General features: G+C 47.6%; 1 protein-coding gene across 1 annotated transcript in view; it reads left to right on the forward strand.

Annotated features, from left to right (window-relative positions):
• MAN1C1 (mannosidase, alpha, class 1C, member 1) overlaps window positions 1-18,113 on the forward strand; it is a 40,559-nt gene extending 22,446 nt beyond the window's left edge. Inside the window, exons 3-11 of the mRNA XM_010077855.1 lie at window positions 698-778; window positions 2,956-3,050; window positions 7,397-7,520; window positions 10,023-10,116; window positions 13,676-13,791; window positions 13,948-14,167; window positions 15,921-16,093; window positions 16,916-17,031; window positions 17,671-18,113. Of these exons, the coding sequence (XP_010076157.1) occupies window positions 698-778; window positions 2,956-3,050; window positions 7,397-7,520; window positions 10,023-10,116; window positions 13,676-13,791; window positions 13,948-14,167; window positions 15,921-16,093; window positions 16,916-17,031; window positions 17,671-17,788 (1,137 nt within the window). The 3' untranslated portion in view covers window positions 17,789-18,113. The remainder of the gene's footprint in view (window positions 1-697; window positions 779-2,955; window positions 3,051-7,396; window positions 7,521-10,022; window positions 10,117-13,675; window positions 13,792-13,947; window positions 14,168-15,920; window positions 16,094-16,915; window positions 17,032-17,670) is intronic.
• The last annotated feature ends 7,229 nt before the right edge of the window (window positions 18,114-25,342 follow it).

Consider the following 25,342-nt stretch of genomic DNA (forward strand, 5'->3'; position numbering starts at 1 on the left):
AGGCACATTTTGAATGCCATCATTTTGACATTTGCTGATCATCACCTGAGCAGGTCAAGCAAAACGTGTTCCAGGTGAGTGGGTTCTTGAGAGATTGAGTGAACCATATCCATCTGTGTCTGCTGTCTGTGGTGGGGGGCACATGGCCATCACGCAGTCTGTCTCCCCGTAAGCACGCCCGTGACAGTCACCCTATAGGCTGTGGTCCGCTCTGAGCCTGGAGGCTGGGCTGAGTCCTTGAATGACCGAAAATATCCACCTAATGCAGGAAGAGCATTACGTCCATCTAACGCACTGCCCTGTTCCCAAGAAAATGGAGAAAGCAATTTTTCCATGTGGCTGTACAATTTTCTCTTTAAATAAAACATTTCAAGGGGCAGATTTTTCCCCTAAAGTAACTCACAGCTTTTTGCAAAGCATAACCCGAGACAGGATGGGATGGATGGACAGTACGTCTGCCCTCGCTGATTTACATATTGTCAGCTGGTGATAAATGGACGGTTTGGGTGTTTCTCTTCCCTTCAGGCTCCACCTGTCACTGTGGAGCAAATAAAGCGCTGTGAGATCTTTGACGAAAAGCTGCGTTACGCTGTGGGTGAGGGCTGGGAGACTCAAGTATCTGCCTCCAATCTGTTCCCCTTCGCTGCCATTTGTGCGCGCAGACTTTGCAGTCAAGTGTGTCATTATGTATTTTCAGAACGGAGAAGCATCCTTGTTTGAGGTGAACATCCGCTACATTGGAGGACTGTTGGCCACGTACTACTTAACCGGAGAAGAGGTTTGTTTCAGCAGCTCTGCATGTCTCACACAGTCACCGATAATGAACTGAAAGGCTTCTCCAGCAGCTTTTCTCTGAGCATCAGATAATCCCTCCATAACAACAGGCTAAACCTATCATTTTTATGAATATCGAAATGCCACTAATGTTCCTTTAATTAAGTCTCGCATAATTACCCTGCATACACCGTGCATGGCTCATTTGCAAGGTTCTCTTCTCCCGTGGGCAATTCTAGCGAGACGTGTTTTCAGTTGGACACATTGCTCCCCAGTGAAATGCCATTTGCAGTGATCTTTGTCTTTGCATTTGCTCCTTTGAATTCTGAACGTAGGTAATATCTCATCAAACATCCTTCCAGATTCTGCCTCGGACTAAGGAGGGCCAGTGCTCCAAACCCCACGCAGACAGTCTCTCTGTTGCAGTAGTTTCCAAGATGAAGCCCCCTGGGCACAGGGAAGGAAGGTCTGCCAGGGCAGGGTACCTGTATCCTGCCAGCTCGTGTGACAAAGGGATACAGCTCCACAAAATGTCCCCTTGCACAGTAGGTGTGGGCTAGGTGTCCCAGCCCCTCCCGTGGCGTGGCGGCGCAGCCCTTCAGTGGGTGCTCCCGTCCCCCAGGAGTCCTGGCTGCAGCAGGGGGCTCTCGCTTCCACTTCCCTTCTTTCTCTGCAGCCCGGCAGAGGCCAGGGTTTAATGCCATAATCTGCTCTGTGGTGTGGCTGGACTGGAATTTTACAGCTGGCTGTAGGGAGATGAAGAGATTATTCCTTTGCCTTGGAAGTCTTAGGCGAGCAGAAGCTCTAATTCAAGGGGGAGTTTTGTGAGTGAAGGAACTGTAAGACTGGCTGTTAAATGAGAGCTTAGCCCCCGTGCCGTACCCTGACCGTGGCTGGGTGCTGTCCACCATAATAGGATGGGACAGCTCGTCACTGCATAGTGGCACCATTGATCCGTGGAGTCACAGGAGCAGCTCTGTTCCTTTAGTTGCATTTTAAATGACTTCCAGGAATGACTTCTCCCTGTGATTTCCCTCCAGGGAAAACTCTCAAAGACTCAGTGCCCTGACTCAGGGCCTGTCTCAGTCACAACTTCAACAGGCTTCAGATCAACAGAGCAAAAAGAAACCACATTAAACCATAAAACTCCAGCAGTGACCTCTTGAAGTGCAGTCAGCAGTGATGCTCAGCTGCCAGGGCAGTGTGTGTCACGTACCCACTGTCACCAGGCTGAAAGGCAAAAATCAAGTCCCCGTCTCTTGCTTTCTCTTCTGAACCAAACCCCTACCTCCTTGTGAGTGTATCAAAGGTCTGGAAGCCCACAGGAGAGCTCAGGTTTCCTCAGTGCTGTATTTTTAGAGCAATAAATTCCTGCTTTGTAAGAACTACTCTGACAGCTTGGGCTGGTGTAGGGGGGCTAGAGGTAAAAGGCTTGTGCTTTATCTCCTAAGTCATTTACAGGCTTCCCTTGATCAGGACTAATCTCTGGAGCAAAGATTAGTGCTTGTATCAGTTTGTCCCTAAATAATTGTGTATGGTGGCTTTGTGCTGCAAGCGGCCACGAGCTATAATTTGATTTGAAAGCCCAAAAGTCAGGCATTAAAAATGGAAAAGGAGCAGCTTAGCCCTGAAACCATGAATCCTTCGTGGAAGAGAGTTGCAAGTAAAAGATTGTTCGTTGGAAATCATGTTTTTTGCAACAGGAGGTGACACAAGCTAGACAAACCCATGTTGTAAATCTAACAGTGCTTCACCCTAGAAAGATTTCTTTTGATTTTAATTCTGTCATTGCACCTCCTTATGTCCTCTACCACCCTGGGAAAAGGGAAGAATTTGACCTCAAAGGACACTCTTTGGATCGGTTCAGATAACTGAAATTTGCTGCTGAGGTATTTGGGGTGCTCTGGCGGCTCTCATCCAGGCTGAGGGTTTTGCAGGAAACTTGGGGCTGGTTTTCAGAGGACATTCAGATGGATACCAAAGTTCAGCATGACTTCTGGTTCAGATCTATTGTGCAGTGGAAGTAGGGCAGCAGCATACCTGAAATGGTAGATTCTTACAGTGCAGCACTTGTAGTTTTTTATAATGTTGTGTTTGAAAAGGGGGATTTGAAAGAATCCAGTGTGACTAGTATTCACAAGCAGCCCATCAAATATTTATTGTCTCTTCTTCTTTTAACAGGTGTTCAAGAGTAAAGCTCTGGAACTTGGAGAAAAACTTTTGCCAGCTTTTAACACCCCCACTGGTATCCCACGTGGCGTCATAAATCTGGGCAGGCAAGACACACGTCCTTACAAGCATGTCATTTTATTACTGAATGTTTGTAAAAGACCAGGACTCAAGCAGGAACAGCAGCAGTTCCTCAGAGGTGCCCCCCTCTAGTGCAGATTCTTCGAGGTCATTTGTTTTGCCAACTCAAAACCAAGAGGTGCCTTGGCAGAGATCGCAGGTGACTCAAGTTAAACCCAGCTGTGTTTTATTAATTTTGGGCTATCCGCAGTTTCTTCCTCTACCTCTTGGCAGGGCTCCCTGCTGCAATAGCATTTTCCTCACTCTCATTTTCTTTGAAAGGTTATTTGTAGTCTGCACATAGCATGCGGTGCTCTCTGGATTTTTGCACTATGCCCAACTAGGTGCATGTGAATTTATCCAGGCTCCATGTTTGGAAAAATTGGGTGAGGAACTGCATGGGACTGGCTGACAATTCTGCGGCTAGAAAAGGGGGAGTATACAGACCCTCTAGTTTTCTCCCTGCCAGCAGCACTCAGCCAGGTGTGTATCCTTCACTTAGAGCCTCAACATTTCATGTCAGGTAGGTGGTGTTCTCATGCTGGAGAGGAGCTTTGAGGTTAAATATCTTGCTGAAGGTCTCTCAGCACACAGAGGCAAACCTGGAGGCTGGACTCCCAGTCTCCGATTCTTGCCAGTAGACAGTGTTCCCTGCCAGTAAGGGCTCATTGGCTCGTTTTGATGCCTACAGACAAATCCCCCAGGGTAAAAGCTGCATGCCGGCTGAAACAGAGAGAGCAGCAAATGTGGGTTAACAAAAGCCTTTCATCCTCACCTCTTGCAAAACTCGGAGTAGCAGCCATGAAAATTATTATTCATCTCCTAGCCCAAATCTCCTGCTTGGCTCGTGTCTCTGTGAAGTGCAAGACTTTCAGATGTTTGGCTCACACTGATCCAAATATCACTGTCACCCTTCAGTTGTCTTGTTTGCACGTGATCCCCGTGAAAATTTGAGCCATCACCATGACTTTAATTGTATCTTTTTACAGAAGAGACTTCCTCTGTGGCTGATAAAGGCTCGGCATAGACTAACCTTTCACAGAAATGCCAAACCCTCCCCTGCCCTTTGTGAAGACAATTGAAACAGACTGTGTCTGCCTAGACATTCCCAAAATGTTTTGCTGATGACCTTGACTAAGAGCAAAGAAAATCAAACTAACACTGAGCCCGCAGTCCAGAACCCGTATTACCAGCTTGAGCTCTGGCTTCAGGGCCGTGAAACTGCTGCGAGGGCTCAGAGTATCCATTGATTTAGGAGCAAAGATGAAGCAAGCTAAATCTGTAGCCTGACTACTGCAGGAACGCGATGAACAGCCAGAGGCTGTAAACCCAAAGGGGAAGGGAGTTATTCAGTGTGAGGTGGTGTGTGGAAGTGGAAGCAGAGGAGAGTGAGATGATGCTGTGAGAGCACACCCCAAGTGTCAGGGTCAAACCAAAGCCCAGAAGAGTTTGCCAAGAAGGAATTCTCTCTCCAATTCTACTTTTGCAAGGATGTGCTAATTCCAGAGAGACCTCATCATCTCAGAAGGAGGAGAGACTTGCAGCATGTGTAGGCTTTTGTTGGTGGTAGCTTGGGGGGGCGGGTTAAGAGTGACATCCAGAAATTTGAAAAAAAAACAGAAGCTGGCATTAAGTCAATTCTGTGTGTACGTTTTTGAGGACCCAAGTACAGCAATACCCACCCCCCCAGCTCTTCCCATAGCCAGCTGGCTTTATCTCTTCCTACCACCTCACACCACCCTTTCCTCTCGTGTCCCTTCTCCGCTGATGTGCTTCCCTGTGGCCGTCTGTTTTCACACAGGCGCTGTATCGTATCTCGCACAGGCTTGTTTTCCATCCTGCTGGTCCAGCTGCCATGTTCTCTGCCAGGTCCTAGGGTCCATTGTCTTCCCAAGCTGCTCTGTGCTCTCTGCCTGTGTCTTGCACTGTGAATTCTCTCCCCATGCCTCCTGCTCTGTGTCACTGGCCCCTGATCTCCTTCACACCCCCCTAAACCCTCTGCACCTCCAGATGCACCTCATCATCCTCTCCTGGTCTCTCTTGCCTTGGCACTGGTTTGCTGCTGTGGATTCCTGTGGGGGAAGGAGATGACAGAGCCGTTGTCAGGCCATGCTTGCACTGGACAGCATTTACAGAAGACCCACTTATCTGGGGGATAAAGAGATCTCTGGGCATTTTCTTTTGTTTTGAAGACCAAGGGCCTTTAAAATGGTAGTTTCCTCTGAGATATTGGAAAACAGGGCAGCTGAAGAGCCAGTTTCTCCAGTCTGTAATGCTGAAAAAATGTTTTCCTGCAGGGGGGTCATTTCAGGCTGCTCTTTAACCCGGGGACACATTGCAGAGGTGCTCTGTTTCCTCCAGACCACCGCTCCGTGGGTTTTACTGTGATTTGTAACCCAGGGCTTGGGTTCCCAGCAGCATGGTCCTCGCCTGGCTGTGTGTTTGGAAGTTCCTGGGGGAGGGTTGTGCCAGCCGCTGTGACCCCACGTAGCCGCTGTCACAACAAACACGGCCCCATTTGGCTGCTTCAAGCACTCCTCGTTTGAACCACCTCAGAAGGCAGTTCCTGTTTGTGAGATCGTATTTGTTACAACATCCCTTCAGTGCAGTAAATAACGAAAAAATAATTCACTCTTTATAGATAGGAGAACACGGTGGGATTGTTTAGCACTCCCATCCCGGGGCCAGCTGCTGCCCAGTTCAGCAGACACGTCCTATGAGATATTAATACCAGCATTAACCTGGTCGGACCGGAGGACCTTTCTGCCCGCACGGGGAGATTTCTGCCATAAACACTCCATGTCATTGGGGTACCCATTTTCACTGCATACAGTATTTGCTGGCGATAACAACCTCCTGACGGTTTGCAGGGAAGGCTGATGCTTGGCAGTGACTGAGCAATTTGAAACAGCGTGAACATATTGCTTATTTAATGGCTCTTTTTGTCTGGAGGCGAAACAAACAGCTCTGGACCTGAAATGGTTTTCTGTATATCACATGGAGGGGAAACTTTTTTTTCCCCCCTCTGAAAGATCATTAGTTTTAGCCTCCTGTAAACAACAGAAACCTTTTTCTTCTAATAGCCAAGCTTCCAGACGCCATCTAGTGTTACCCCTGCCCCCCCAGCGCTGGAAATTTCTTACCTCATCAGCATCAATCGCAAACAGCGCTCCCAAAGAGACAGGAAAATCAAAGCCACGTCACTTCTCGGATGGCCCAGCCATGCTTCCCTGGGCCAGCACCTGCAGCGGCTGTTTTGGGACCAAGGCTTAAGGATATGGAATATTTTTCTGTCTGTGCAGATTTCAGAGAGGCACAGAGCTGTACTCTGTAGCAGTGGGATGCCAGAAGGAAGTGGTCGAATGTAAAAGCAGATCCAAGGGTGAGGCTGTTGGTGCTTGGAAGAACCTTTGCCCTCCCGTGTCCTTTGGGTGGTTTTCTTTGAGATTTAAGGGAGAAGTGATGCCCTCCTCAGCCCCAGAATCAACTCCTTGCTTTTCTTCAGGGCTGATTTCTCTGTGTGCATGGATTTGGCAGGGTGAGAGGAGACAAACAGGAACTGAAAAGGGATCCCAGTACGTCAAAAGTAGAGGCAGAGGCACTTTGTATAACTGGCTGCTTCAGACAGCATTGGCCACCTTCTGTAGTTCATGCTGACCCTCCTGTTCTTGCAAGGCACATGAGATGAGCGCCAGTGGGGTGCTTTCAGAGTCAGATTTGCCCTGTGCAGGTGCTAAGATTCCCCGTGGTTTTTCATTACAGTCAGCTTTGCCAAATGGCATCTTTCCCCTAGTGCTGATGCTGCGGTACGCCTCATCCCCAGGCACACGCTGGGAATGTCGCTGTCGCGTACATATAAAAAGTGTGAGATCTTGCTGAAACAAGGTGCTCAGGGACAGTCTGGATTCTCCATAAAATAGCAGCCTTGTTGGGCCTGTGGGATGTTTGAGATGCAAGAGTTCAGCCCAGGCTACTTAGAGACATGTTTTTATCCCAAAGTGGCCTGTGTAGGGCAGGTTTTCCACGTTCTTCCAAAGTTTGCTTTAAGCTGATCTATCCAGGAGGGATTACTCTCCCACAAAAACTGCAGTTTGCCAGTTTGTGCATCTGTGTGTTTGCCCTATCCTAAGCAATCCTTGGTAAGACCATCCACTAGAAGTGTTCCATGACAGAGTCCTTAAAATCCGTGTACGTCCTCTACGCGGCCCCCGTTGACACCTGGTGTGTGCTGCATGCCCATAGCAAAGGCAGGATCTGCACTGGGGCGGTGGGGGGACCTCAGGCTTTGGCTGTGTTTTCCTGGCAATAAAGTCTCCCTTTTCTCTCCTTGCAGTGGCATGAGTTGGAGCTGGGGTTGGGCATCTGCTGGAAGCAGCATCTTAGCAGAATTTGGCACCTTGCACTTAGAATTCCTGCACCTCTCGGAGCTCTCTGGCAACCCAGTGTTTGCAGAAAAGGCAAGTACTTCTCAGCTCGCTGTTAGTGACCTGGTCTCTGCACAGTCCCGGGGTCAGCGCTGGAGCAGAGCAGCACTGTGGTCTGCCTGCAGCAAGCAACATGCCAGCAAAGTGTCCCCTGTCCCCAATACCAGTACAACTGACCAGAGGAGAAACCTTCCAGAGTGGGACACGGGTTCAGAAGCTTGTGCCTTGCAGGGTGCAGAGGTTGCCACGCCTCAGAGCATCCCAGGCACCAGCTCACTGGGAAGGTCACGGTGAGCTCCTCTTGGAGATCCCATCACCCCAGGAGGCCATGGAAGGCAGCTGCCCCCATGTTTTCTTTGGCCATTTACAATTTGCTGTAGCCCCTTCCCCTCCCTCTCCATCGCCTGCAGCCACGGGGTAGATGGGGATGTTTTTCCCAATGTCGTGTGAAGTTGTAGCAAAAACTTACCCAGCCAAGGGCACAGCCAAAATTAAACTGTCTGTTGGATGCAGGCTGCAAAGATAATTGTTAATTCTCATATCCTAACAGTAGTGCCTTGTTCTTGCAGACCTTTTTACTCTAAACAGGCATTAAATGTTATGCTTCAGCCAGCAAGATTTCTGCTGAGGTTTCTTGTGTAGGAAAGGCCTGACAGTTGACATATTGGATTCCTTTTGTGTAACTTGTAACTGAAAATCTATTAATATTATACATTACCTTCAGGTCTTTTTTTCTACCAGTGATCTTGTAGTAGCAACTTAATAAATATGCTGTTGGATACCAGCAAGTCATTAACTTTCGCTGCATGTCCCTGAGGACGCAGCTTTGAGGGAGACAAATTGTTCCAGTTAGAATCCAAACTGCCCCCGTGAGCCCAAGGGAAATGGGGCCTGTCCAGAGTCCCCCAGTGGGGTGAGAACAGACAGTGGTTCTGGGATTGCCAATAAAAAGCTCAAAATGGTACTTTTCCAGGATATTTGCAGTGCGGGTCTGTCAGTTGTGAAACAAGAAGAGAATTTGAAGAAGAGATGGGAAGAAAGAGAAGGAAGAAGCTAAGAGAGCAAAATGGAAACGAGGATGGAGTGTGTGGAAAGCAGTAAGGGTGGGGAGCAAGAGGAGTGTCACAGAGAGCAGGAGGGAAAAGCAGAGGGTGAAAGGAAGCTAGAAACCCAGGAAACTCTGCAGGGAAGACAGAGACAGGCTGGTGATTTGAAATAAAAGAGACAAGCTAAAGATTCCTGAGGACAGTGATCATGACAAATTGCTCAGAGGAAGGGGGGAGCTGAGAAAAGACCAGTAAGGGGAACAGTAATGTGGAAAGAAAATGTGTGTGAAGGAAATGGAGGAGGGGGGAAGAGAGATGAGCACTGAAAACACAAGGGCAAGAAGATGCACCCTTAAAAACTAGAATTGCATCCAGAGCCCAGGTTCAAACTGTGGTGTTCTGAGCCCAGGTTAAGCCTCTGTCCCCAGCCGAACATGTTTTCCTCTCTGCCTCCAAAGCTCGTAGAGGGATAAGGGCAGAACCTTTCCAATGGGCTCTCCTGAGCTGAGCGTGCCTGGTGTGTGCCGCAGAAAATGTATCGCGTTCATCCCAACACCCTCTGAGAGAAAAAACTGTAGGATGATGTGGGCTCAAACAGCCCATCCTGTGGGAAATTGCTTCAGAGGAACAGATCAACTCATTAACTTGCAGCTTGGGACTTGTGTGGTTTTAGCAAGAATAAAGTCCATCTGCGTCTTTTACTCAAACGTGTCATTAATATGCCGTGCTACTAAACTTCAGTAAATATTATGCAGCCTGACGACTTACTTGGAAGCACCGACTTAAGTCTGAAGTGAGCTTTTGGCATACAAATTGTCTAATTTTATAAAAGGTTTAGAGTGTATTAGCTGCTCTGGAGGTTACAATAGAATATTTATGCTGCATACCATTTAACTTCGTCCCTGATGGGAAAGGCCTGTTGGATTTAATGGGGGTGAGACCAAGGGAGGTTTTAGAGCATAAGTACGGCTGTTCTGGCGTATTAAAGGAGCTCTCTGTTGTTGACATTAAAGGCCCCGATTCATCATGTTAAGTGACCACATGGTAAATTTAAGTACTGTGTGAGTCACTCATCCCTGCTGCTCCTTTCCTTTTGGATCACGGAAAAAATCACCCTCTGCATCTCAGACATTTCCACCCAGCTCCCAAATCCTCAGGGTTGCTTCTAGACCACTGATAGCAAACTGCTTCCACTGCTTGCTGAGCTGAGGCCTCGCAGGGTTTTTAGAATCATGTCTGCAATCCCACAGAGCTGGATAAAGATTGTGCTGAGGAGTCCAGCAGAAAAGTTTCTCCATACGAGCCCTCTCGCCGGAGAGCTGTGTCATTGGGTTCGGCTTGCATGATGATTCACTGTGTTACAGACCGCTGTGCTTGTTCAGCCAGGGAGCAGCGCTGATGAATTACAGAGTTCTCGGTGACAGTGCAAAACCGTTGGCTGCTTTTTCAGCAGAGAAGTAACATAGTTCTTGTCTCTCATCTCTCCTAGGTGATGAACATCCGCAAAGTCCTGAACAGAATTGAGAAGCCACAGGGCCTTTATCCCAACTTTCTCAGCCCGGTGACAGGGAACTGGGTGCAGCGTAGGTATCACTTTGTGTTCAGAGTTCTGCCTGGAGCATTTCAGTCTTTCCATTATTCTTTAGGAAGCAATAGCAACTGTCAGAGCAGCGAGCCAAAGAAATGTCTTGTCAGGCAGGCTGTTATACATGTGATTAGATAATGCAACCGATTTGTAAGATGCAATATAGTCATTGTGTACCTACTCCATCAGCCTTGTTTCCAGCTGAGTGTCTCACCTCCAGAGAGAATTAGGGCCTCTCTTGCACGGGAGAGGGTAATGTTACATGGTTCATCACACAGATATTAGAAATCAGCACATGTCTTTAAGACCTCATCCTGCAGTCATCACACAGGCCACAGACCACCTGGGAGTTGCAGGTGAAGGCTGTGAGCAGAAGCACGATGAGATTTCCTTCCCCAGCGTGCTGCAGCAAGTGAGGAACCACCTGGAGAGGCAGAGGGCTTACAGAGTCTCAGATTCCTGCAGGATCTAGGGATGCGTTCTCTCGTGTGCATTCGTGTGCCTGTTACCATGGCACCTCTGCGTAGGGCAATTTTGTGCAAGAAGGGTGAGACAAGTGTGTTCTTTCTTTTGTTGGGAACCCAGCACTGGCCGGCTCTCAAGACATGGACCTTAAATAGATACTGCTCTGGTAGGAAAGAGGAGCAGTTACCAGGAAAGGGCTTGAAAAGAGCAAGGAAATATTAGGAGCGGTGTAGCCAAGGAATGATTATTATTTCCTGCTTACACACACAGCCCCTTCCTTACCCAGAGGAGAGACTCTGCCCCTCTTTTTGTGCCACCAAAGGGCAGAAGCTTCCCCTCTTGGCAGGAACATGAGAGGCTACTTCTGTTGCTGTGCCCCAGATCTCTGACCTCAGCTTCCCGCTCTGTTAAGGATTTGCTTGTTGTGGCAAGGGAGAGGTGATGGATTTTGTGTTTTTGTGTCAAAGCAAAGAAAAGTATATTTTTCAGAAGCTCTTTTTAACCTGTCAGTGGATTACATTTATATTGTTTAAGCAGTTTTCTTTGAGTTATTGCATTCCCTTGTGTCCCCATGTCTCGTGGCTCTGTACTAGGTGGCTCCACACCTTTCTAACTCCTGCATTAATAGCTCCGGTGGTAACTGACAGGCAGTTGCATGGTTGCCATCATCTGAGACAGTGAGAGAGTTCTAGCTGTGAGCAATCCCTGACCTTTAACTGCTGTAGCAGCACCTCTGGTGGTAATTGACAGAGCTGGCCTTGAAAGGTGTCCCAGCAAAGCATCTTGGATGGTTGTAGTTGTCCCATTAAACCAGAGCTGTCCTTTGGTGCTGTGAGGAAAGAAAATAGGCTTTTGTGTTTGTCCTGTTAATTGATCTTCAAAGTTACCAACCTCTTTGTAAGCAGTTCAGCTTCCCCTCCACTTGTCCCTGCAGAGTTGTTGTATGTTCCACTCAAAGAGCTAATCTCCCGTCCCGTACCGCACTCCTGAGATGCCATTTTCTTTAGGTTATTCCCAACTGGCAGCCACGCTGCACATTTTCCCAGACACAAGCAATAATTCTGCCTGTTCATTGGTCCTGAGAGGAGGAGAAGTGCCTGTCTGTTGCCATAACCGATCGTTACAGAATCTTTGGGAAACTGAAGAGCTGTGCTCTTAATTCAGATGGTTGAGATACTCAGCTTGAATACTCAGTGTTCATCTCTTCTGCCACTAATTTAATTCTATTTATGTCTGCTAATTTGACTTCATCGTACTGACCTGCTCCCTTGCTGACATGTAGAGCCTGTGTCTGGTTCTTGGAGCTCAGTAAAAGTAGCCTCTGAGTCCTTGTTCGGGGACAGGCTGATTTATGCAGAAGGACTAGAGAACACCTCTCTCCTAGACTCTCACGCCACGAGGGCAGCTCATGGCACAGGCTGGTTGTGGCAGTTGCTCAGAAGATGACCTTGTGCTCTGACTCCGTACTCCAGTGAGGGAAAAGGCTGATCAGCTTCTTCTGCACCTCCAGTGCTGCTGGTGAGAAATAGATTAGGACCAAAGTCGGGAGGCAGCTGCAGCCTGCCACTGAGATGTTCCCTGTAGGTGCCAAGCTCTCATTTTCTCTCCTGTCATTAAAGCTCTTTGCAGGAAGCTGTTTTTCTTGGAATTGCTGTGATTTTCTTAAAAGGTGTATCTTTGACCTGGCTGAATGAGCAGATCCTCTAAATGAAGAGGCAGTGCTGCACCTCTTCTGAGCACAGTTGTTACCTTTAGAAAATTAAAGCATGGTCCCCTGCTGAAATAAGAGATTTGTTTATGCAAAGTGCCTAGGAGGCAAACGCTGGCAAAGCTGATGCCATATGGAAAGCAATTATGTACCAGAGCTCCTGCTTCGGTGATTTTATGAATGACACACTTAGGATCACAGAGCTTCTCTTTAAAGACAGGCTGTGCAGCCGGTGTTTGCAAATAGTCTGTCCTCTCTTTTTTTTTTTAATTCATGTGCCTAATCTCATTGTTTTGCTATGGATTATTCCATGGATCATTGGACACACTGTGTCGGGGATATTTGCTCTTCAGGTCAGGAAAATGCATGGCTGTTGATCTCTTCTGTTGGTAGGGTTTAGCATTTAGAATAAGCCTCAGGACTTTATATATGTCCAGTGAAAGGGAAAATAAAAATCCAAACAGCTAACTCCGAAAACCCTGCTGCATCCGCTTACGTTTAAAACGGGGATGCATGCAGACACAGAGGTGGGCACTGTTAATTAACAGGGATGCTTCAGTCCACGGTGGGTAATTTGTCTTGCCCTTCTAAAAAGGGGAGTACTTGGCTGCTTGAAAGAATGAGTGCTGCTTTTCTCCCTGCGGTATAGTTTAAAGATACAAATCCATCCAGCAGTTCCCCCCAGGCAGAAACCTGCAGCTGTCATGCCCATTTCTCAGTGCAATTCCTCAGCATCCTCCTCTCCAGTAAGGTCACAGCATTGTGTACTCTGAACAGATAGCCTTGAAAATCTGATTTCTGCTGAAGAAAATATTCAGTGCACATCCTCGTACCTGACTTTATCATTTTAATACGCCAACAACCCCAGCCTTCCCCAGGGCCCAGGATCGCACCATGAGCCAGGAATACAGATGGGATGACGGAGAGGTCCCTACGGCAGCCCCTGGCTGGCAGCTCGCTGTGACCCAGCGTGCGATCTCCCTTTCCTGAGGCAGGGAGGCAGCACCCAGGGGCTTCATATAAGCAGAGATCTATCAATACCTGCCATTGCTTTTGGTTTGCGAGGCTGGGATTTATGATGATTGCTTCATAAACAGGAAGCATCTTCAAGTTGCAGTATAAATAACGGTTGCAAATACGACCTCTGAATAGTTTTGGTAAGGGATAGTAGTGGTTTGTAAAATGACAGAACATTTTTCTTCTGATTGCACTTTCCACCTTTCTTCCTTTTTGAAAAGGAAATGCTGCAAGCTCTCCCCAGGAAACTGGAGAGAGGAAAGAGAGAACAAGGGCATTAAATAGGACATAGTTGTTTGCTCTTTGTAAAGCAACTGCTCATTGTATGCCATGAACCTGAAATTCTTTTCTGGTTTTCCCACTACAGACCATGTCTCCATTGGGGGGCTTGGGGACAGCTTTTATGAATATCTCATCAAATCTTGGCTGATGTCAGACAAGAAAGACACCGAAGCTAAAAAGATGTATGACGATGCACTAGAGGTAAGTAAGGAGCAGGTTGCTGCTCTGTGTTTTTTGTGTGGGACATGGATCATCAGAATGTTTCAGGCAAAAATGTCTTAGATCTTTGGCTTTCCTTGGTATTCACTCCTCACTCTGTCCACTAAGTATCCTGAAATCCTGTTTTCATCCCTTTAGGCAATAGAAAAGCATTTGGTCAAAAAGTCCGCTGGAGGATTGACCTACATTGCTGAATGGAGGGGTGGCGTCTTGGAGCACAAAATGGGCCACTTGGCCTGCTTCTCTGGGGGCATGATAGCGCTTGGAGCTGAACACGCTGGAGAAGAGAGGAAGCAACATTACGTGGATCTCGCTGCAGAAATAACAAACACATGTCACGAGTCTTACGCACGCTCAGGTAAACCTGTGGGCTGCCTAGAAAATATCAGTAAGAGAGAGCTTCCAGCCTTAGGAGACTCAGCTTTTGTGTGGCAGAGGTTTGCGGGAGGGTATTTGGTGCTTCAGCAGCATCTGCATCCCTGTGTATGATTTTTACTTGTCTTTTCTGGGATATCTAGAAGAGAAAGCAGTATGTTCTACACAGCAGACAGCTGGAGCAGAGGGACCGGCAGATGTGAGCTCCTGGGGCAGAGCTGGGAAATGAACCCAGAGCTGAACCCTAGTCCAGCCTCCCAGTCACAGAGCTAGCCTTCTCCCAACAAGGCTAGAGATTGAGTCTGTCCTTTCACATCCTTTGCAGACAAGAAGGGGAGATAAACAGAGATTCATTGCAGGGTGTCCCACTATATGGAGCAGAGCAGCTGAGAAACCCAACAGGGGAGTGTTGGAGACCTGCAGCTGCTGGTAGGAAACCAAAAAATGAAGCACCCGAAGTGCTTTTCAGTCAGTGCTTTGGGAGAGCAGTAACTGGTGATGGATGAGAGACTGGGTTAGTTCTCTGCCTGCAGGGCTTTCAACAAGATGAGCTCGCTGTGGACACCGCTCTCTTCTTTGTAGGCATCTCTGTAGCTCTTCTGAGGCTGCAGACAGCGAAGCAGCAGTCTGCTTTTCAGGACCTTGTCAAGCACAGGTCTGTCTGCTCTAACTGTTCCCAAAGATTGTTTCACACCTTCACCACATCAGCAAGCCCGTGTTGGCAGCCGGTGCCCAGCATGTTTGCCCAGTAAACTCCCAGCTAACCTGAAATGATGTGTGCAAATAATTCTTTTTTTTCCGCCAGCACTTACAGAACTAAAACAAGCCACCCGAACTAATAACCCTCTGGTTGGGAGTGCCTGGAGCCAATTTTCACCTTCAGCAATATCCATCAGCATAGAAAGGACAGCAGCAAGCCTGCCCACGCTGGTGACGGTGCTGTCATTTCAGCGAGCTCATTGTTTTGCAGAGAATGTCTGTGCATGTCACCCTGGCTCTCAGCAAACAGTCCAACTAGCAAACAGTTAGATCCCCACGCAAACAGGGAAGGTGTGCAAAATATTTAGAGAAATAAAATGAATCCCTGAAACACTGCTTTGTGGTAGACATAGCAAGAGAAACCTTGCAGCATGATCAATAAGCAGTTTCCCTGTTTTTTGAATAGGAAGAGGGTTGGTGTTGAAAGTAGGGATGTGAGTGCTCGCTAATGCTTGTGAGAGATTGAGATTCTCACCTAAGGGACACTCAAAAAGACCAAGGTACTCTTAATATTTTATTGATAAAATACCAGTGAAATTGGTTAAGCCTTCCCCATCATCCTGATGTCTTCTTTTCAAAGAGGCTGCTGCTGGACCAGAAGAAAAGGCAGAAGTGACGGCAGGTCCCAAGTACCACTTCTTACAGCCTCCCTGCTGCAGTGCAGGGAAATGGCTCAGTCTGGTGGAGTGGTAATTGTGAACCAAACCCCTGCTGGATGCCCCGTCCCTGGAGGGGTTCAAGGCCAGGCTGGAGGAGGCTTTGGTGGTCTAGTGGGAGGGGTCCCTGCCGATGGCAGGGGGGTGGGACTAGATGGCTTTAAAGGCAAAAAAAAACTAGATGACTTTAAGGTCCCTTCCAACCCAAACCATTCTGGGATTGGTGGGTGTTGGCAGCCTGAGCAGTGTAGAAGCACCTGGACAGTCTGTTTACTTGCTTTCTCCTCAAACTGATCATTGCACGTGTGTGATTTTGTCCAGATACCAAACTCGGCCCTGAAGCCTTTCGCTTTGATGCTGGAACTGAAGCCATGGCAACCAGACTCAGCGAGCGCTACTACATCCTACGCCCAGAAGTGGTGGAAAGCTACATGTACATGTGGCGGCTGACACACGATCCCAAGTACAGGGAGTGGGGCTGGGAGGTTGTGAAGGTATGCTTGGAAAATTCGCAGTAATAACTCTTACAGGCTGCTGGATTCTTACAAAAACCTCTCCTTCAGTCAATAAAAAGAGCAGAAATTATTAAATAAGACATATTAGCAGTGGGGCAGGGATACACGGAATAGCTCAATTTAGCATGGCATCTCTGTTGATCATTTTGAATGTTTTCTTCTCCCATTTGGGCTACGCTAAAATCAATCAGTCAATCAAAACAGTGGAGGTTTATGGGGCAGAGTGCTGCAGACAGCAAAACCTGCTATTAATGTAACAGCCCTCTGCAAAAAGGAGTCAGCTTTCTATTTGAAATATCTGGACTGCTCAGAACCACTGGTTTGTCGCTGGCCAGGAAAAATCAGCAAACCCGTCTTTACCCTTTGTCTTGTCTTCTTCCCGCAAAGACCCCCCAGCCAGAAGGTCCCTCACCTCTCTCTAGCTCATGCCGTAGCCCGTTGGCTGCTGCTCCACGTCCTGGCAGGGGCTGTGTTTCCCTGGCAGAACTGACACTTGTCTCCTGCCCTGGAAAAGAGGCTCTGCAAGCAGCTGGAGTTGCCACTTCAGATCTGCTTTTGCTGTGTGTGTAACGTCAAGGCCAATCAATCAACTAACTTGGGCGGTTTATGTTTCTCTTGCTATTTCATCAGAACTAGCTTTATTCCTGCAGTCTGGAGTAATCACTACGCTCTTCAGTGAGAGACAGAGGCTACTGTAAACCTGGAATATGATTTGTAACACTGACTTGTAATGCAGCTGATGATGATTAATGACTTACTCCATGCTATTGCGTGTCATTGAGATTTCTTTTCCTTTCTCAGGCCCTGGAAAAACATTGTAGAGTAGAAGCTGGTTTTTCTGGCATCCGAGATGTTTACAGCACACCTCCACTCCATGACAACATGCAACAGAGTTTTTTCCTCGCAGAGACTCTGAAGTAAGTCTAGTATCACAGAGGCCTTTCGCAGTAGTGTAATTGCTGCAGCATCAACACTCTTGTCTGCTTAATAAGTCTCTAATAATAAGGGGGAAGTCTTATCCTCTGCGGGGAAAGCTGGGCAGGGCTATGGGTGCTGCAAAGCTTTGGTAGTTTCCTCCTGTAGAACCACTGCTGTCATTGGCACTCTGTCCTGAATTTAAAGGACTCTTCCTGTGATCTAGAGCCACTTTAAGTGGGAGGCTCTGACTGCTGAGCTCCCTTGAATTTAGCTCTGATGGTTTAAGAGACAGCTGTCTCCTCTGCCAGGTCAATGTCCAGCACACAGAGGCGTGACTGTGGCCTGAATTTGCCTCCACTTGGTGCAGATCTGCCTTTGCTGATGGTGTGAACTAACGAGTGCAGATGCCCATCCCACTTTGCCACCTTTGCACCAGGGGTGGTAGTTTCCAGCAGGAGAGTGAAGCAAGGAGTCAGGAAATGTGTCACCATAAACCGCGGCAGCTGAGGCCAGTGGCAGCCCCCATCACAGTCCTGCTGACAGAGCTTGCTTGTGCGTGCTCGGGGTCCCACTTGAGTTTCCTTTAATCTCCCTTTGTGTCCATCTTCTTTCCGCCTACCCTCACCTTATGGCTCCAGGTACCTCTATCTTCTGTTCTGTGAAGATGACGTGCTGTCCCTGGACGACTGGGTGTTCAACACAGAGGCTCACCCCCTGCCAATCAACCACACGAACTTTAAAACAAGTGTGCAGTAGTGAGGCCATTGCCCAGCACCCTGCTTCTGCAGCCTCGACGGGTTACTGCATTTCCTTTCCATTAAAGGAATTCACGTTGTTCCTAAAATGGTATTTTGGGGCACTAGTCCAATTCCGGACAGTATTATTCTGGGAAGATGAAACCACGACGTAAGCACCTTCTTTTCCTCTGTGAGGAGCTCTATTAGCCTGATAATGAGATGATTATTCTGGGCCATATTGTACACAGTTCATAGACATTCCTTTATACAGAGAATTTATATGAAATCCACTGACTTTGCTTTATAGTGGCCAAAGGACTGGAAGTTTGCCATAAAATAGACTTCACACACACATCCTCCTTTCGTTTTTCTGTTTCATTTTTGCCTTTTATATACTCTTGGATTTATCACCTTTCCAATTAACAGTTTTCAATATACTGTGCTTTCTAGGTGGTAGGCTTTCTAGGCTCTTTAGGAAGGACAGGAGAGGAGAACGAGGAAGGGGAGTTGCCATTTAAGTGAGAGAGCAGTTGGAGCGCACGGAGCTCTGCCTGGGGATGGGTGGGGAGCTGAACAAGAGTTTAAAGGTTAGGATTAAAGAGAGGACAGGTAGAGGTGACACTATAGTGGGGGTCTGCTATAGGCCACCTGACCAGGAAGAACAAGTGGATCAGGCTCTCTAGACAGATAGGAGCAGGCCCTGGTCCTCGTGGGGGACTTCAACCACCCCCATATCTGCTGGAGGGACAACAAAGCAGGACACAGGCAATCCAGGAGGTTCCTTGAGTGGACTGATGATAAATTCCTCTTCCAAGTGACAGAGGAGCCAACAAAGAGGTGCTCTGCTGGACCTCATACTCAGCAACAAGCAGGGGCTCATTGGGGATGTGAAGGTCAAAGGCATCTTTGGCTGCAGCGACCATGAGACGGTGGAGTTCAGGATCCTGAGGGCAGGAAGGAGGGTGAAAAGCGAGCTCACAACCCTGGACTTCAGGAGAGCAGACTTTGGCTTCTTCAAACATCTGCCTGGAAGAGTCCTGTGGGATAAGACCCTGGAGGGAAGAGGGGCCCATGAAAGCCAGTTAATATTCAAGAATCATGTCCTCCAAGCTCAAGTGAGTTCCATTCCAATGAGCAGGAAGTCAGGCAAAAATGCCAGGAGGCCTGTGTGGATGAACAGAGGGCTCCTAGCCAAACTCAACACAAAAAGGAAGCATACAGAGGGTGGAAGCAAGGATGGGTAACCTGGGAGGACTACAGAAACATTGCCTGACCATCTGGGAATGACATTAGGAAAGCTAAAGCCCAAATGCAATTGAATTCAGCCAGGAACATCAAAGACAACAAGAAGGGCTTCTCTAAGAACATAGGTGACAAAAGGAAGACTGGGAAAATGTGGGCCCACTGCTCAACAAGACAGGGGACCTGGTTACATAGGACATGAAAAAGGTTTGAAATACCAAATATTACCTTTGCCTCAGTCTTTACTAGCAAGACCAGCCTTCAGGAATCCTGGGGTTCACAGACCAGAGGGAAAGGCTGGAGCAAGGAAGACGTACTCTTGGTGGAAGAGGATCAGGTCAGGGAATACTGAAGAAAACTGGACATACGTAAGTCCCTGGGCCCTGAAGGGGTGCACCCACAAGTGCCAAGGGAGCTGGCAGATGTCCTTGCAAGGCCACTCTCAATAACCTTTGATCAGTCATGGCAACTGGCAGAGGTACCCAACGACCTCCTATGTCCAGATGTCACTCCTGTCTTCAAGAAGGGCAAGAAGGAGGCCTCAGGGAACTATAGGCTCATCAGCCTCACGTCAACCCCTGGGGAAGGCGATGGCACATGAATGACAAAAAATTATTCACCAAAGGGAAGTCATACTTGACCAAGTCGATAAACTTCTCCAAGGAAATGACTGGCCTGGTAGATGAGCGGAGAGCAACAGATATTGTCTGCCTGGCCTTCATTGTCAACACTGTCTCCCATCAGATCTTCATAGACAAGCTGGTGATGTGTGGGGTGGATGAGCAGACAGTGAGGTGGGTTGAAAACTGGCCAAATGGTTGGGCATAGAGGCACAAAGTCTAGTTAGAGGCCAGTAACTAGCAGAGTACCCCAGGGGTGTCAATATTGGGTCCCGTCCTGTTCAGCATCTTTGTTAATGATCTGGATGATGAGGCAGAGCGTACCCTCGGGGAGTTTGCTGATGACACAAAACGAGGAGGGGTGGCTGATACACCAGAGGGTCGTGCTGTCATCCAGAGGGACCTTGACAGGCTAGAGAAGTGAGCTGATGAGAACCTAGTGAAGTTCAACAAGCAGAAGCGCAAAGTCCTGCACCTGGGAAGGAACAACCCCATGCACCAGTATGTGCTGGGACACCTGGCTGGGAAGCAGCTTGGCAGAGAAGGACCCAAGGGTCCTGTGGACACCAAACTGACCATGAGCCAGCAACGTGTCCTTGCTGCAAAGCAGGCTAATGGTGTCCTGGGCTGCTTTAGACAGAGTATGGCCAGCAGGTCGAGGGAGGTGAGCCTTCTCTACTCAGCACTGGTGAGGCCACACCTGGAGTACTGTGTCCAGTTCTGGGCTCCCCAGTACAAGAGAGACATGGCCATACTGGAGAGAGTCCAGCAAAGGGCCACAAAGATCATTAAGGGACTGGAGCATCTCTCCTGTGAGGAAAGGCTGAGAGAGCTGGGACTGTTCAGCCTGAAGAAGGGAAGACTCACGGGAGATCTAATTAATGTATATAAACACCTGAAGGGAAGGTGCAAAGAGGACGGAGCCAGGCTGTTCCCAGTGGTGCCCAGTGACAGAAGCACAAACTGAAACACAGGAGGGTCCCTCTGAACACGAGGAAACACTTTACTCTGAGCACTGACACAGGTTGCCCAGGGAAGCTGTGGAGTCTCCATCCTTGGAGATACTCAACAGCCACCTGGACACAGTCCTGCGCAACTGGCTCTGGGTGGCCCTGCTTGAGCAGGGGGGGGTTGGACCTCCCGAGGTCCCTGCCAGCCGCAACCATTCTGTGATTCTGTGTCAAAATTGTAACTAAATCAAAACCTGTCTGCAAAGTTCTTGATCCTAGTGTATTTTTAGAAACTTTTTCTGTGCTCTTAAAATACATTTGCCACACATCACATCTCATTTAACTTTATCATTTTTGTGTTTTTCTACTTTTATTTGGAACTAAATGTTATGAGTCACTTGTAATAATCTCACTGCTGTAATAGTCAAATCTGTGAAACAGAATAAAAGTCTTGTAAAATAAAAAGCATGTTTGGGTTGATCCTCTTTAAAGCCATCTGTCAAAGACCTGTTACATCACACTCAGAGTAAGTAGGTGACAATAGTGGTTGATTTCAAGAATATTTCACAATAGATGTTGATTTCCAGAGTAATCTCACCAGTGTAAGGACAGCAATTCCCATCTGCACGGGCTCCCTGAAACTGCTTGTTCACCATCTGATATGGGTTAGCAGGAGTTCTACAAAAAGTCTTTATTTTTCTAGCAAAAAGTAAATAATCCCCAGCCAAGTTTGCTCTTCGGTATACATTGTTTCTGGAATGAAGTAACAGAAGAAAAAGAAGGGAAAAAATTGAAGCCAGATTCTTCCTGACACTGAACTAACAGCTCGGACGGTGTGTCCCAGATGACTCTAAGCAGGATGACTGTGCGGAGATGTCCACACAGCACTCCTGCTCTGACCTGGCAGCCGGGAGTACCTTCTGAACAGTTCTTGCAACAAGGGCTGGGTCTGGGCTCACCATCCTTTGTCCCAGCAGCCTTTCCTCTGGTCACTGCAAAGCTGAGTGGCCCTTGCTGATGGAACATTTTGTTCATTCTTGTGACAGTCTCTTGATAATTGGTTCATCCAGTAACTTGGGAAGATAAAGTTCCTTTGAGCAAGTTGTGGAAACAAAAAAATGTGTTTCTAAATTCATGCCTTTGTAATTCCCCAAGAGAAATAAGGTTGTCAGATGGGGATTTAGCATTATCCCTGGGATAAAGATACCGGCCGGTAAGCTTGGCCTAGAGGAATTGTTATTGGTAAATAAACATCTTGGGGGTGAGTTGTGTTATCCGAGAGATTCGGGTACTGGGAAGCTGGTTTAGCTCAGAGGATTTTTAGAATGGATTAAGAGAATTCCATAAATAAAAATGTCCTGCTCTTGGAGTAACTCAAAACACTTTGCCTGGCAAAAGTTAAACCCCCAAAATAAATAGCATGGTTCTAGTTTCCTTTAGAAATAGATCCTTGGTGTTACATTAAAACTCTGCTCTTGTTTTTTCTTCCACACAAGTGAGCAAGGATGGTATTAGTAGAGTCACACACACTCCTAGAGAGAGCTGCTGCTTTCCTGCAGTTCAGTGGCTGCAGCACAAGCAGGGAGGTTTTTCCATTGCCCAGTGTGCCTGACGATGGAAGGCTTATTGATAGGTCTGCTTACCAAGACACTCGCACGGAGCTCAGCACCAGTCACAGTGAAAGCTTTTTGTTGGAAACAGCCATGCTTGAAAATTTCCATTCCTGTAGACCACGATTCTGCAAATACTTCTGCCTGTGCTCACAGTTACCCACAGCTAAATCCCTGAAGCCGAGGGATTAATCATGGGCATCAAGTTAAGCATGCACATGTTTAGCAGGAGTAAAAATTCATTCCAAGGACCAGCTTTGTTCCAAGGTCTGGCCCTGATCCACCACTGGGATTATTTTCTCCTATGGCAATGCAGGTAACAGAAATGTTTGCTCCACTGGCAACTTGAAATGCTTCTGCTCTTTTCCTTGCTCCTCCGCACACCTTGAGCCTTGGGCTCGTGCTCAAGCAGAGCCTTCAGCTCTGGGAGCCCTGTCTGCAGAAGCAGGCTCCGGGCTTGCACCCCTCGTATCCTGCACCCACCCTGTACACGTCCTGCTCGGTGGGGGTGGCGGGACTTCTGTTCATCCAAATGGGAACTCGTTTTCGAGTAATTGGAGTAGATAAATAAATGGGGTGTTATGTTTGAACCAGCGGTTTGGTTTTAAATGTCTAATGGAAAGGATCTGGGAAGATGGGCATCTTTGAGCTGCTTTCCTGCCTTTCAGTCTCGGGCACGTGGGACACCAGTGGGAATTCTGCTGTCAAGTTACGGTGGTTTTTTCCTACTGCTGAGTCACCTTACCAGGAAATGTGACCAGCCTAGGTTATCTCCCATTTCGCCTGTTCCGCTCAAATTCAGAAGCCGTGATTATCATGTTAATTTTCACCATCAGAACATGTGGCTCTATTTTATGTCAGAAGGAATTTATTGTAAATGAAGTTCTGACAAAAGAAAGTTGCATTAGTGGTAGAGATGAAAACTAAGAATGGCCGGCTGTTGTTGCCTGGCCATAAAAGGAGATGAGACAAAACGATCCAGTAAACAAATGCATCTTTTTGTAACTCACACTTCATTTTTACGGCATTATTAAATTCCCTTGGAAGGCTTTCGGCAGAATTGGTTATTGAATTTAAAAACCTGACAGTCATAGTATTTTTCCATATACATTTTGATCTGATCTATTTATCTGATTGTTTCAGTTGTGATGCTTTGGGCGCTGGCTCCCAGTGCTAGCAGTTTCAAAGTTTCAGCAATTACTTCTCATCACGTTTGGGTCTTTGGCTTCATTCCCTGTGGAGCCTCACACAGGTACCATGCTGTAATTAGGAATCCTCTCAATAAAACACCCCCACGTTGTAAATGTTTTCATTTAGCGAGAGCCAGCACGTGTCAGAACTGTAAGTGACCCATCAGATTGGATCGCTTCCTAAAAAGAAAGGCCAGCGGGGAGCGAGGAATGCGAGCCCATGGGCACTGGCACTGGGTTTTGCTCTTCAGCTGAATGGTCTGCTTTGAGATGTCTCAGTCAAACATCATTTTACTCCACAGCTTCGCTGGCTGTTCTTTTTCTGGGATGAACTGTGTGTTTTCCGTGGCTGTGAAGCTTTGTTGCAGTTCATCCCTGGAGCAGGATACAAATCCCTCGCTGCAGTAAACACTCCTCTGGCTTTCTTGTCCCCTTCGAAAAGCCCAGCGTGAAGCCAGACTTGGATACTCCTTGTTCCGTACTGTTTTCCAGAGGATTAATGGTTTTGGGCCTCAGTCTGGTCGGGACTTGCTTCCTCAGGGGGTTTCTGTTTCCAGGTGCTTTCTCCATTGGTGCACAGAGCTCAGATTTTAATGCCACCTTCTGTTACACCATGATCGCTTTGACTTTAGAGGTGGCCAGGGTTTCAGGCTATGGGAGCGGGGCCATCAGTTTAAACGAGGACAGAGCTTCTCTACTTGTGCAATGTGCCACCTTGGAACGTGTTGTTACTGCATGTGCTCTGATATATGGAAACCCCATCCCTCTATCGGAAAAAAAAATAAAAAATCACTCCAAGTTTTCATCCCTGCTACCAATTTCTCGCTATTTTTATTATTTTCAGCAGAACTCTCCCTGTTGGCAAAGGGGAAATCTGGGATAGTTTGGGTTTTTTTTTCTGCTGGGTAAATGTTTTTGATGGAAATCTTCCTTGTTCTTTCTCTGTCATGAGGATTTCCTTTGACACAAGTGTGCCTGGGTGGGCCATGCAGCAGATGTCTGGATATTTAAAATTCTTCCTGAGTGCTGTAATCTCTAATCTCAAGAACCAGCAGTGTAGAGCCGGGAGTTGTTGGTTTTGTTCTCCTTTGAGGAGGATTAGTTCCCAGCAGATGCCCTGAATTATTTCACCTTTTGTCTTTCATTCTTTTTCCTATCAAATAATTCATCCGTTCGTCATCTTTATGTGGCCGCTGATGACACTGCAAATGGTGCTGATGTAAAATGAGCCCCTCTCCTTCTCATCTAAATGGTGTCATTTGGCTCTGCCAGCCACCCTGTCAGGTCTCCTTCTCCATCTCGGTGTCTGCAGGCTTTGTCATCTCATATCACCTCTTGCTCCTGCTCATTTGCCAGACACCCATGTACATTTATCCTGTTTCAAAGCTATCTCGTCCTGTTACACGTTGTGCTCTAAAGGTACTTGCTAGGTTATTTGAGGTAAGCAAAAGCTCTCCACACCTCACTGCCCAACCTAATGAGTCTGGGAAGTTTTAAAGTACATCTGCTTAAGGCGTTTGAGAGCTTAACTCATTCACACCTGTCTCTGCTCCCAGACATTATTTCAACGCTCTGTTAATTCAGTTCCTCCCATCTCCTCCCCACAGCCCAAACACAGATTCTCTGATGGATGGCGAGTGGAGAGCAAAGAGCAGCGGCAGACTTTCATGAATGTTTTCTTCTCTGGTGGAGCTGGCAGAAGGAACCTTCTCCTCCCTCCCTTGGCCACGCAGATATAGCAGCACTGATCTGAAGTACAAATAACCCCGTGTTTATTCTGTTGCTGGGCTTCCTGGTCTGGTCTACCATCACTGCAAGAGAAACATTAAGGGCTTTGCGGGGATCCATGGCAGAGAGAGGACCAGGAGGACAGGGAGGAGGCTGCACCTCCCCTTCACCACCTGAGTCCTGCTCCCTCCAATCTTGGTCTGCAAGAAAATCATAGAATCATAGAATGGTTT

Source organism: Pterocles gutturalis, unplaced genomic scaffold, assembly GCF_000699245.1.
Source record: "Pterocles gutturalis isolate BGI_N339 unplaced genomic scaffold, ASM69924v1 scaffold14638, whole genome shotgun sequence".
NCBI lineage: Eukaryota > Metazoa > Chordata > Aves > Pterocliformes > Pteroclidae > Pterocles > Pterocles gutturalis.